The sequence below is a fragment of the Hippoglossus stenolepis genome, chromosome 16 (assembly GCF_022539355.2).
Source record: "Hippoglossus stenolepis isolate QCI-W04-F060 chromosome 16, HSTE1.2, whole genome shotgun sequence".
NCBI lineage: Eukaryota > Metazoa > Chordata > Actinopteri > Pleuronectiformes > Pleuronectidae > Hippoglossus > Hippoglossus stenolepis.
Genome location: NC_061498.1, coordinates 9136629 through 9150727, shown reverse-complemented (window position 1 = coordinate 9150727; position 14099 = coordinate 9136629). Strand labels below are relative to the sequence as shown.

At 42.1% G+C, this 14099-nt stretch overlaps 1 protein-coding gene across 2 annotated transcripts; it reads left to right on the top strand.

The window, feature by feature from the left end:
- The first annotated feature begins 2946 nt into the window (after nucleotides 1-2946).
- Nucleotides 2947-12522, top strand: tfap4 (transcription factor AP-4 (activating enhancer binding protein 4)). 2 transcript variants are annotated; one of them, XM_035181133.2, is made up of 7 exons: nucleotides 2947-3366; nucleotides 6958-7123; nucleotides 7236-7334; nucleotides 7457-7627; nucleotides 7756-7899; nucleotides 9086-9274; nucleotides 9372-12522. In XM_035181133.2, the coding sequence occupies exons 1-7, from the start codon at nucleotides 3278-3280 to the stop codon at nucleotides 9528-9530; spliced, it is 1017 nt and encodes a 338-aa protein (XP_035037024.1). In that variant the 5' UTR covers nucleotides 2947-3277; the 3' UTR covers nucleotides 9531-12522. The 2 variants fall into 2 exon arrangements, with proteins under 2 accessions (XP_035037024.1, XP_035037025.1); XM_035181134.2 differs by having other exon boundaries at nucleotides 2950-3366; nucleotides 9086-9253.
- The last annotated feature ends 1577 nt before the right edge of the window (nucleotides 12523-14099 follow it).

The window sequence follows — 14099 nt, the reverse complement described above, 5'->3', positions numbered from 1 at the left end:
GCCTCAAACCTTTATGGAGTGGTTTACCTGAGGAACTTAGACTTGAAACTTCACTGTCTGATTTTAAATCATCTCTCAAAAACGTACTTTTTTACTTCATTGTTTTTAGCTATTACTGTGTTTCTTTTCTCCTTTTGTAGTTGATTTTAAAATATTTTGTAGTATTTTATTTGCTGTCCTTGATTTTAGATGTTGTCATCGCTGTTTTTTTTTTCAATTGTATGTTTTGCATGTTGTCTTTGATGTTTTGTATTCTTGTTTTTATTTTTCCTCTTTGTGAACTTTGTAATAGCTGTTTGTTCTATTCAAATGAAGTTATTATCATCAAGTTTTAGATCATTAAATGTTCAGCCAACCACTGATTTTATTGTAATACCAATGTTTATATACACGTCCATAAATTAATTAATTTAGAAGGACACTTGCAGCTATATGTGGTAAAGACAAATCAAACAAAACAATAAATAAAAAATGTCAGCATTATAATGAGATAATTTGAATAAAATCCATTCACTCACACAATTTCCCCCTTGGATCAATATAGTATTTCTGATTCTGATTTGCACTATTTCCTAAAACATGTGCATATATTCACAAGCAGCTAAACTGCACCTGTAGCCCTCCTAAAGGACGTAAAAGGTCAGAGAAGTTTTGAGACCTTTTAGTTTAATACAAGCAACACATGTAGAAATACTTAATTATAAGCCTGTTATTGGGTTTATTAACACAGATGCCTTCATGTTGTAGTACTATTGTTTTAACAACTTTACAGTCTGTGAGATAAATTCATCTACAACAATGCAGAACATCTAAAGTTGTCAACCGAGCCAAAAGTTCAATAATGAACTCTAAAGGTAAAGGACAGGCTATGAAGTGAAATACAATAAACTCAAGTGGATTTGACAGATCAGCCGATCAGTCGAATAATCCATCAAAATAAAAATGTATTGCATAATTCTGATGATCAAATAATCTCTAAGTAATTTTTATTAAGTAATTTAACATATTTGGGTTTTGGGTTCAGTTTTGCATCATTGTCATTGCCGTGAGTTTTTTCTGTTCTGTTTTATGTAAGTAAGAGCAACATGTGGTATTGTAGGCCCATGTTTATTAAAACATATATCAACAGCTCAGGATTGCATTTTATTTATTGAATTTCTCTTCTGCAGGTTCATGGATGAATTGAATATACTTTATACCTTTTATTATGATGAGCAGTGACAGGGTCCAGTTTTACATGTAGGACTACAGTATTCATATTAATCTCAGCTGTTTTGGTTGGACAGAAAACTCGTATCATTGTCTCGGCTGCAATATTAAGACTTTAAGATTTATGTCCATGAAATTAAAGTATAATCCTCAGTTTTAATTGGCTGAAAAATATTTCAACGTAGAGTAAAACAACCAACCTGTCGAGGCAGATGTCAACAAACAATGAGTCTGGTTCAACCAGATGTTTCTTAAGAGAGAGTTTTCTCTGTTCAAAGTTGCTAAATGCTTGCTCGTTGTGGGAACTGTTGGGTTCCTCGATATTTTTTTAAGATCTCAACCTCACTATTTAAAATATCTTGTGTATCATAACACAATGTATTTTATCATATATGTATCGTACATGTTATGATTTGGCACCACACAAATAAAATCTGAATTGAATGAAAATATTAGTGACAATTTAAACTGGCAATATCATCAAATATGCAGCAGATTCTTATATTCTATGTCACATTGCATATTTTATCTTCCTTTGTAATTCCACAGACTAGGTCGGTGTGTGTGTTCATTCTTATACATAAGATAAGATCAGATAATAAGTCCTTTATTAGACCCACAATGGGGAGATTTGCAGTATTACAGCAGCAAGAGTCAAAAAGACGTCAGTAAGTAATGAGTAACATGCAATAGTTTAGTGTAAGGAATATCAAAATATAGAAAATTATGAATGGAATTAAACTAATATGTGCAATATAGAGACAGGAAAAATATGTACAGTGTGAGAATATGTACAGTGAACCGATTGAACCATTGATATTGTACTGAAAATAATATTTGCGACTTGAATAATATCGTTCATTACATTTCAAATACATGTCTGACGTGGTTTCAACGTTATGCAGCTGATTGCTGTGAACAGCTGAGGACCAGGCAGAGATGTGATCGGGTAAAATGCTTGGCAACTTGTAGCTGCTCCAATGAGGCCGAACAACTGATGAGCACTTCGAGATGAAACCAATTGCAATTCTGTCCACAGCATCTCATCCTCCTGTAGTAGGCTGGCTCTGTTACACCCAAAATGGTGAGCTGAGTGCGTGCGTGTGTGTGAGAGAGAGAGAGAGAGAGAGAGAGAGTGTGTGTGTGTGTGTGTGTGTGTGTGTGTGTGTGTGTGTGTGTGTGTGTGTGTGTGTGTGTGTGTCCCTAAAAGCCCTCCCTGGTGCGCTGTTGCTGTGCAGCTCTGCCAACCCGTCAGCTGATCCCTCTTGTTCGCTTATCGCAGCTGTTGGAGTATCCGCCCCTTTATTCGACACAACATCGAAAGATGCAATGCACATTTTAATTACAGCGGAAAGAAGTGGTTTTTATGAATGATTCTCACATCTTACATGATGTAATCACTATTGTAATTATCCTGATTATGCGCAGAATTGCTTTATAATAAAAATATATTTTTTATTTTATTTTACAGCGTGATAATAGGTGTGTTTATTTAATGTAACAGTTTAGTGTATTGTAATGATGAATTCACTGTTCATGTTTTGCTGTTGCTCACGTTAAAGTCGAACATGTGCGCTTTGTCGTCGACGCAAAATAGTCCTTTGTTTACATGCAGTCCCCCGTCTCTGCGGAAGGAGGCTTTTGGTAGTGCAGTGTGTGTGCGTGCGTGTGCGTGTGTGTGTGACTCCTACCAGCTGTTTCCCGCCTTGAAAGCCATCCGATCAGCTGCACACACACACACACACACACGGCCATGCAGAGGGAGAAAGCAGAGGGGAGGGAGGGAGAGAGAGAGAGAGGGAGAGAGAGAGGTAGCGCACCACACACAACGAGGGAACCCCATCAGCTGGAAGTCGAGTAACATTACAACTCTCAGCAGCCTCAAACTACTACATTACGCAGACGAGGGGTCCACATCTGCTCCGAGGATTTAACCCGCGTTGGATCCCGGGATTTTTTCCGCCCCGTCTCCCCATCATTTGTCTTTTATTGTACAGAGACTGTTTGCTATTTTTTTTTTTTTTTTTTGCGTGAGGAGAGGGGGGGACCAAACTGGCGAGAGGCGAGCATGGAGTATTTCATGGTACCAGCTCAGAAGGTGCCCTCCCTGCAACATTTCAGGAAAACGGAGAAAGAAGTGATCGGGGGTCTCTGCAGGTGCGTACGTGCCCACGCCGCGTGCCGTGTGTATTTGTGTTATTATCAAGTCATCTGCTCGGAGTACACGCACTTAAGAGACGCTGCCGAGGCAACACGCTTGATGCGATCTGTTATTGTGTACACGACCCACTCACGGGGGAGCTGCGGGCGCTTATTATCACCCAGCCACCGGGGTTAGACTGCGGCGGACCATGTGCGGGCTCCGGCTCGGACCCCCGCATTTCCTCCGCGGGGTTATTTCGCACGATCGGCCGCGAAATCGATGCATTTTGTGGCTAGCAAACACAAACCACGTGGTTCCGTGCGCACCACGCTGCTCCTCCGCTCCACGGCGCATCCCCTGCCCCGTTTGTCCTCAGATTCTCCCCCTTGTGTCACCCACGGGCGCCGTGGGCCGCGTACGCAAGGCACATGTAACACGAGCGCGTGTCACACGGTGCGAAAGGGTCTATTTCGGACGCGCAACGTCGCGGGGGGGCTGCGCGATATGGCTCCGAGCGATCCGAAGTTATTGTGGGTAGTGCGGCCATGCTTTGGGGCTCGAGCTAAATGCGATGGGGGGGGTTTGCCGTGCACCGCACTTTCTTTTCGATCGCTGCTAACGTGGAAACCACATTGTATCTAAACATCGGCCCCCCCACTCGACGCGGCGCTGGTTTTACTGGTGTTTCTGTGCGTCTGGATCGCGCCTCCACTGCGTCTTTTCGCCCCGCACCGCTGCCATGCTGCCTGCCGCATTGTTGTAATGGCGGAGGACACGGAGGAGAGTCTGGCTGCTCCGGAGCACGGCGGCGGGGTCGGGCGCTGTGGTGGCCGACGGGGGGAGCTCGTTTTGGGGGGCTTTTAAAAACACATCCCCCCCCGTGTGTCCGGTGAAGGGACATTTTAGCTTTGGTGTAGAGGAAGGATAATTAATGGCGGTGTTATTAATAAGGGGGTGTGTATGTGTGTGTCCGCTGAAGGCCTCGTATATACGTCCGCAGCCCTGTTTGGAGAGGGAGGCGGAGGGATCTGCTGCTGGTGGTAGTGACGCTGGCAGTCTGGGAAATGTAGTCCCTCCCCTCTTTTTATTTTATTTGTTTATTTTTTGAAATCCTTGCTTTACGACATAAGAATTGACTTCATATCTTTTAAATACTATGGGACAGAAATTGCATTTAAATTTCGCAGTTTTCGTTTCCTTTCCCAGAACGAAATGATAAAATAAGCCTGGACTTCAAATCGTTTTTTTCCCCTTATGTCCTGAATGCACCACATCCCATATAGTGAATCTGAATGTGTCTAAATAACAAAAACGTACATTTGTATTTCTCTTAATATTTTATCAATTAGTAAGAATGTAACCAGATTGCTTGCATTATACTTCCATTCCCATAAATAAATGATAACATGATCATTTACTTTAAATCTTTATTAAACTTGAAAGAAAAGTAATTGGAACAGAAATTGCATTAAAAATATAGCTTCTTCTTTTTCCTGATGCTCTGAATGTGCCACTTCCTCTATGATTCATCTGGACTTCTCTTATAATTACACCATAAATGTTACTTTTCATTTGTGTTAATATTGTATTTACTAATCAATTATTAAGAAAACGACCAGGTAGCCTGCATTATACTCCCATTCCCATAACTAAATGATGATCTTTACTATTGCTTAATATGCTGATTTATAATTTAAGCCATAAAATGTCACAAAATGGTGAAACTTACCCAAGATTATTATTAAATATCAAATATACAACAATTTAAGGCAAGAGGAAGCTGCTTCCCACAGTGGAGATGATGGGTGCCCATTAAATATTTGCCATTTTGGATTGAAAATGTAGTTTCTAAGTTTCTGAATAAATCAATTCACCAATAAGTTCAGCTCTGTTCTGATGGCTCGTTGTTCAACTCTTGTTTAAAGCTTTAGCCCACCCCTCACTGGGACCCGGCCTGTTCCTCTGTACTGGTTTGTGTTTGTGTGATATGGTGAGTCCGGGTTGGTCATGTTTGGATGTTTTGGCAGTGGATGGGTTTGCTGAATGTGCCGCTGCAGCGTCGGTGTGTATTTGTCTGACCGTGTGTGTCCAGACACACACACACACACACACATGCACACACTTCCCTCTCATCTGTGTCTGCACAATTGTTCCCAGTGTTTGTACTGTGGCAGCTGAGTCAGTACAGATAAGAGCTTTGGCCGGAGAGGGTCCCAGAGATACTGAGCTCGATACAAAGGATGTCAAAGGAAGCTCGTCTTGAATTTCCGCTCGGTGTATAGTAAATAGTGGCTTTTCCTCACAGTTTGAGGGTGGTAATATTAACTATCGACTTGCTGTTCTAATTAACGGTCACATGGAGTTAACAGCAGAGCCACCTGATGCCTTTTTAGCACATGTGGCACATAACAGGTATATTGTGAAAGGTACTGATTTTAGCAGGAGCAAATTTGGTCACCCTCCCAAGTATATATGCAATCATTTTACATTTTAACACCTTCTTTCAAAACATCATGCCACATAATCAGTGCAGTTCCAAGTCTTCATGTTCAAGGACCCATTAGAAGTGTGGAAGGAGACCAACATGGGCCTTTCTGCAGTTACCTTTGCAGGATGCAAGCATGATGATGCACATGATGGAGGATTTATTGGTCGACAAACGTGCTGTAAATACCAGATGTTGCCGATCTTTTTCTGTATCATTCAAAGCATAAACGATACATATCCCTTACTGACTAAATGTGCAGCAAATGTAGCCTTTTGAGATGTGCACTTTTCCCCCCAACAAGAGGCTGTCATGTTTACCTCACTGTGACATCAATTGGGTTTTTTTGTGGGGGGGGATTATTTCTTGGGTATACTGTAAAGTACTTCAAACTGGAAGGCAAAAAAACGCTAAGATGTCCGATGACAGCAGCCTTGCAGACGGTGCATTTTCCAGTCGGGGAGGATTAGGTTGACATGCAGGCCAGTGCTTAGAATTTGTTTGCCAACTTCGCTACTAATATTTATCTCCGTCTACTCGGCTTTGGAAAGCAACAACTTTCAAACGCATCCACTGGGGGTTGACTGTGATGATTCTGAGAAGTGAAGGGAACTACTAAATGTATTCGCAGGGAAAGAGACAAAGTGAGGACATTTTGGTTGATTTAAAAAAAAATTAAAAGTAAGATACACAATCGACCACAACAATAACGAACTGAACCTTTTTATTAAGTGGTTAATTGTTTTTATCTTTGGATTAGAGAAGGAGGTTATGTTTTCACCCCTGTCTGTCTGTTTGTTGGTTTGTTTGTGAGCAATATAACATAAAAACAACGGAACAGATTTCCACAAACCTTGGTGGAATGGTGCGGTTTGGATCAGGGAGGAACCCATTACATTCTGGTGCAGATGCAGGAATGTTTATCTTCTCCCCCCCACCCCCCACATTATTTTCAATATTTTCCTTTTTCCAGGTAGTAATTCAAGGATTCCGGGTCCTTTTGGGAACTGATATCTATGAGCGTGTGAAATTTAGTGCAGCTTCATTGAATTTAAGGGGACTGTTGGGTCTTGGTGGCTTTATGTCTAACTGTGCCTCGTCATTCTCCCTCCTTCCCCAGTCTCGCCAACATTCCTCTGACCCCAGAAACAGCCCGGGACCAAGAGAGGCGAATCCGCAGAGAGATCGCCAACAGCAACGAGCGTCGGCGTATGCAGAGCATCAACGCTGGCTTCCAGTCACTTAAAACACTCATCCCACACAGTGATGGAGAGAAGCTCAGCAAGGTGAGTCACAAAGGCAGACCTGAATTGGATGATGAGTTAGATGTTGCCGTTCGGGTCTCACCTCACCTCCATCACAGGCCTGTGACATAAGTCCTCTTCTCTTTCCTGCCAGGCTGCCATCCTGCAGCAGACAGCAGACTACATTTTCACTTTGGAGCAGGAGAAGACGCGGCTATTGCAGCAGAACAGTCAGCTCAAGCGAATCATACAAGTAAAGCATCGCCGTGCCAAACCTTGAATTGTTTACAAAGCTGTTTCCAGGCTTTTCAGTCTCCTTGCACAGCAGGTTTTTTGTATTCATCTCACAACGATTACTCTCATCGCTCTCCCCAGGAGTTAAGTGGTTCTTCCCCAAAGAGGAGGCGTGCAGAGGAGAAGGATGAAGGGATCGGCTCGCCAGACATCCTGGAGGAGGAGAAGACGGAGGACTTGAGGAGGGAGATGATCGAGCTGCGGCAGCAGCTGGAGAAAGAGCGGTCAGTCCGGATGTTGCTGGAAGATCAAGTAAGGGATGACTTGTAACGTAATAAAAAAAATAATAATAAAAACTGAAACTACTGTGAATCCAGACAAAGCTGGATATTGTTTTGGGACATGCAAGTGAACCTTTTATCTCCCGCTCTGTTTGTCAGATGCGTTCCCTGGATGAACAGATGTACCCAGAGACACTTAAGGCGATCGCCCAGCAGGTCCAGGAGCAGCAGGCCCAAACACAGAGCCTCGTTCATCAGCACAAGCAGCTGGAGAGGGACCTCACTCCAGCCCACAGCCCACAGGTTGGAAACCTTTTCATATGATTCTGACTCAAACTTAAACAGCGGAAACCTTTTGAGAATTATCCCTCTGCTGATACATTTCTATTTTTTGTAATTGGGAAACTTCCCAGAGTCCAGTGCACCTGATCCATGCTTAAAGAGATTCTTTTAGATTATTTATAATATAATAAGGATCCGTGTCTGCTTAAATGTTCTAACAAATTTTAACCGATTTGACATAGTTTAATACTAATTTTAGTTTAGATTAGATTACTCTATCTCATATAAATTGGATTTTTATTTGATCTTCTATCTCATCACCCAATATATAGAATTATGTTTTTGTCTTCTGATGTCACTTTCCTTTTTTAATTTCCCCAAACGTAGATACTTTTCCCCAGCATATTTCGATATTTGGTTTATTTTATTTTGTTGAGGGCTCATTATTCTTAATTCATCAAGTGGCTGCAACCTAAGTCACCTCCCTCTCCTGTGTGTGTAGCCATAATATTTTATGGACATATCATATCATCATAACATAGATTTCATACTGACACACTCACACAAGCTGTCAACAGCTCAGACACATTTACAGTGTGTTTTAAAGGAGCAGCTCGCACATCTTTCATCCCGTCTCGTGTCACCGACAGCCACAGTATCCTTTTTCTGCCGGGCTAACTGAACTGAACATGATGCCGAATCAATCTGCATGCACAGGCTGCCCCTCCACAGCTGGTGGCAGCCGGGCGCTGATAGTGAAAGACGATTTGATGGTTGATACGCACTGGATTAGTCATGTGACACTTTGTAACTCCCCAAGCAGAGCTGAGATATATGTCCTCAAATCAATATCGGTAATATTTGATGGAAGTTGCCTCACACAATTCCTGGGAATATAATACAATTTCATTCAAATATATCTCATGCACTATTATCATGACAAGTTCATGAAAATTAAGCAATCTTCTCTAAATTTTACGAAGGGATACAGTGAAACAAAAGCATCATGTTGCCTTCAAAAATAAGAGACTGCCATCTTCTGTTCGCTGTACATCAAAGTACGACCAGTTTCTTTTATCTGGTGTTTTAGGTCCAGACAACATTTTGGTGAATCACTAGTAACAGCTATCTGCTCATGTATGCAGATAATTTAAAAGGCCTATCTTCCGAAGACTAAGGTATTATAATAATAGATTCTTTCCTCCAGATGTTGGCGCCGGCGACCCCTCCTGCACCCACACACCATGCCACGGTCATCGTCCCCGCACCGGTCCAAACTCCCCAACCCCATCATGTCACCGTGGTAACCATGGGCCCTGCATCGGTCATCAACACAGTGTCCACATCTCGACAGAACCTGGACACCATTGTTCAAGTAAGACCAAAATGGAAGGAGGTCAGAAGGATTTCTTGGTGGAATGGTTTTTGTAGCTCTGAACACTAGAGGGTGCTGTTGTCACTCAAATCTCTCATCTCCCTCCGCCTCTCTCCAGGCAATCCAGCACATCGAGGGCACCCAGGGGAAGGGTTCTGTCGGCGAGGAAGAGCAGCGAAGGGCAGTCATCGTCACTTCAGGTCGCGTACTCTCCGACGCGGCGGGATCAGACACGGCCTCGAACAGTGACGGGCCGGACGACTGCTCGCTGCCCTGAGTTCATCACCCGATTTCTCTCAAGCCGTACAAGCAAACACAGAAAAGGCCCAAGCAGACCAGGGCTACGGGAGGCTTCAAACCCACAGCTCTCTTGTTCAGTGGACATTAATAGGGCTGGTAGACAGATTGAAGCACTCGTCTTTTATTTTTTCTTTCCTCCTATTACTACGCACTGTTAACATGTTGTACCGTGATAGGCAGCCCAAATAGGTTTACACTTAGACACTCATACATGCAGCCTCTTCTGCATCTGTTCTCTGCTTATCTCTAGGCCCCTGCTATCTCACTCATATCTGTTCATTAATCTGTAGAAAGGTTACGATAGCAACCATTTCACTGACTGATCCATAAATGCTCTGTCACACGGGATATGAGATTTTTCGAATGTCTGCGAAATGGCTCCATTAACCACCGGGGCTGTCGTCCTTTATTTGGTGCTGAAGCCCCATGACTGACCCGCAAAACAGCCGTTTGGCGTCTTCGCCACCCGACACCAGAGCATGTTGTAAAGACTGACACCCTTTTAATTATCTGTCTCATCCCAACCCATCTGAGCTGTTCGAAGAGGCACTGAACTCACAAGACAGTCTCAACTTCACATGTTCCCGGGGCTTCTAGATGAAACATTAGGTCACGTTACTCTTGTGAAGTCTACTTTTCTCATGTTTTGTTTCTCTGAGGCTCCAACAACCAGCACGTTAAAGCGATTGTACTGGAAAAACACACACAAAAACAAAAGGCACCACGTTGGCAGGAATTACAAAGCTGTCGTCAAGGGTGATTTGGTGCTCACAGGAAATGAAATAAGCTCGGGAGGAGAGAGTGCACTTATGGTTCACAACTCTATTCGTTCTTTTTGTTTGTCTGTTACCTTTTTTTTTACTGGGCTGGGTTCCTAGTAATCCCACATGTGTATTTGGCTTGTTTTTCTTTTTACTCATGGCCTGATATATAAAAAAAAAAAAAAGAAAGTGCTTTGACATTTCTTGACACCTTCCCTTGTTGAATAGAAGAGCACCTGGCTTGTTAAATAAGCTAATCTGTGGACACTCTGTAGTGATTTCCACTGGTGTGAGTGTGTGTGTGTGTCCCTTTTTAAGCGTCTTTGAATCAGCAGAGGCGTCGGTGGTTCCCCAGACTCTGGCAGTCTGCAACAGCGCCACTCACTTCTGCCTTGAAATTAAGCCACACGTGTATGTGTGCACAACACTGACACAAATGACTGACATACAATCACGTGTTTGCTAAATCTTAAGGGCTGCTTTTATTCAGCCCCTAACAGTGTAGCTTCTTGTCCAGATGTTCTATCAAAGCAGAGTATGCTACAAACACGAGGAAAAAGCCCAGTGAAACAGTTTGAATGTGCTGTGGAGTCGACTGGGTAGACCACACATGCTCTATGCATTTCCTTTAATAGATCATTAGTTCTTTTGCTTGATCTAGTGTACTGCACTATTCACATGTTTCAGCTTAGTTCTTTATTTTTTTAAACGTGGTGTTTTGCCTGGAACCGAAAGGTCGACATTGAGACGTAGCTGAGAGGCAACAGCTTGCCTTACTAACAGCAGGTGCACAGTGCAGCGAGGCACTGTGTGAATCCAGCCTTAACACAACCCTGGGGTCGGAACACTTGATCTGCGTCGCTCGGTGGCCACTGGAATCCCTCTGGTTGTCACTTTGCCTTTTTCAAACAGGCAAGTTTGACTCCCAGGGTGCGTTAGCTTATATATATATATTCCAAGTTATTTTTGTCTATTTCGCTTATGTATGTTTTTTTTTATTATTTCTGCCTCAAAAATAGACAGGTTGCTGGTATACTAATTACAGTCAAGTGCTCCTGATAATTCTTTCGGTTAAGTATTCAAACTTGATGTGAATACTGACTGCTGGTAGTATTCGTGTGTAGATTTGAAGCTGTTTTGGCCCCTATGTGTGCACTATTATTGTCAGATGTGTGGAAAAAAGAATTTCCACAAAGAAATGTTGACATTCCATAAAACTAAACTCGGTTTTTCCCCAACAGGTTAAATTTCAAATGTTAAACCTGGTATATGTAGATATTAGTCACATTGAGGGCTTTTGACACATCACTGCTATTTAGTGACAAACTCACTATTTGCATCTCCTGCATCAGTGCATAGAGGAAGCGTGGAATCGCTTGACAGATGATGCGTTCAAGTGATCACCCCTTCTCTTTTGTGACTTATGTCATGGAACTGCCCTTTAAGGAAATGTTGATGTCAGCTCCTCTGAAATGAGCGAGGCGTCTGTCAGATTGAATCATGGGACATTTTCCCAGTACTTATTGTATCCAGGGGATTCCTGGATGTTGAAAAAATGGTTTGCATGCTCTGCTTTTTGTAGAGCCCTTTTCTTTTCTCTTTTTTTTTAACAGTTATCTACATTTGATCGTCTTCTGCTGAATCACAGAATAGTTTTTATCTCCATCTGTGTTTTGCACTCTTTTCTCTGTGTCTTAGGAAATGTTACGTGGACATATCAGATTGTCAGATGAGCGTTGTGGGCCGTGGGATCATTAAATGGCGTCATGATTACAAAGCACTTACTGTACTATACTGGAGTCCGCCTCTTTATGTTGTAAAAAGAGGCATCTCCTCAGCTGAAGCTCTTGAGGTAAAGAATAAAAAAACGCACAGCTGTGTATCCCCCCCCCCCTTCCCCTCCATGTCCGGTCCTGCGACATCTCGTCCCATTTGCCCCTCAACTCTTTATTTTTGTTCTTTTGCGATCTGTTATGCCGTCTCTGTTTTCCTGTTGTCAATATCTCTTGTATCCTTCACATTTTGCAGCTCCCTCCTCTCCTTCTCTGTTCTCTGTACCTTTTAATTTTTTTTGTTAGACCTGTAAATGCATATGGTCATCAAGAAGCTTTTGTTGTTGTTGTTTTTTTAAGAGAAAATGTTTTGGGGATAAAGAGGCTTGTGCCTTTGTAAAGACAGAATAATAAAGTTTGTACTTTGTTTTATACACATTGGTTTCTATGTTTGAATTTTTTCTGACCCGATCAAGTGTTGGTTCTTTCTTGTATGTCATTATATCACTAATAATGACATAACCAGCTGAAGTTGTGGTTGGCTGTCACTGAAGCTGCACAGTTGATGCACAAGTGTCTATTCCTGATTGGCGGACACGATTTTAAAGCCCCCTCCCCAGTTCTGCAGCTCATTGCTAAATTAAGATTGTCCAGCTCCTCTGTGACAGTAAAAACGTTCGCCGTGGACAGTGTGTCCTCACACTTCTTCAGAAATACATTGAATGGTTTGGTTTCCAGTGAGGCTCGATCATTCCTCAGTTTTAATATATCACAGCGATGTGAGCCGGCTGTTTCATAAGTAAAAAGACCACAACAGTCGCCGATATGATAACTGTGGAGTTAATTTAGGAACATACATGTGGGATATGTAACAATTAGGGATAGAAGTGACATCATGCATAGAAAGAATAGTTGTGACAAGCGAATGTAGACAGACATTCAAAGCTCCACACTAGAATACATTGATAAAGACCAAAGGACGCTGCACCATATTCATACAGTTTACACTGCGCTCATAAGATAACTATATTACTGTTTCTTCCCTTTATACAAACAACAGCACTACTTATGATGATTACATATTAATGTGACGATGATCCTACTAGGATTTGGTGAGTAGAAGCAAAAGATTAATGTGGGGGTAAAACTGGCGCAGTGAAATTAACATGGGAAACACAAAATAAAAGAGACCACCTTCTTGAATGGCTGGTAAACCAGTTATAATGTCAAGAGATTATTTTATTATGATCCGTTCACAGTGTATCTTTTGAGGAAGCTCAAGATTCAGGGGAAGCTTTATGGTCTGGGTTTGTGCATCAGGTGTGGAAAGTGTGCTACAACTTTCTCTGTCACTGTTGAAATGAATAAAATCAGAGAAAATAGTGAAGACTGTGCAGTTACTGACACTCCCTCTCATCTCTTTCTACATTTTTTGTAGGTTTAACTTCACTAGAATGCTCCGACCTTCATTATGGATGATTTCCACACTCCATCTCCACTTTTTGAGGAAAGCACGAGAGGTTGATCGCTAAACTATCATAAACTCCTTTTTAAAAATATTTTACTTAACTTAGTCATATGGCATTAACTAGATAAGTCGAGGCTACGTTTATGAAGAAACAGCGACATTTTTTCAAATATTGTTAGTTGCTCTATAACAGTTAACACGAGAAAACCTTATTTATGTGTGTGTGTTTGAGGTTTCAGGCTCTAATTGATCAAAATGTGATTCCATACTTCCTCACGACAGCTGCAAAAACTGAAAAGGACAAATTTCTTAGCTGGAACATGCTGTATTGTTTGGACACACCTCCTGAGTCATTCGGGATGGACATGCTTGAATAAGAAACTCCTGCCATATTTGGGGATTAATTTCCAGTTGAGATGTTGATTCCCGAGGAATTGTGAGATTTCGTTCACCACAGTGTGTCTGCTCGGGTGTGATAAAGCAGTAATCCGCCCGTGTTCAGCCGTGTTAGGGATTCTAGGTTGACTCAGGGGTCTTTATGTTCC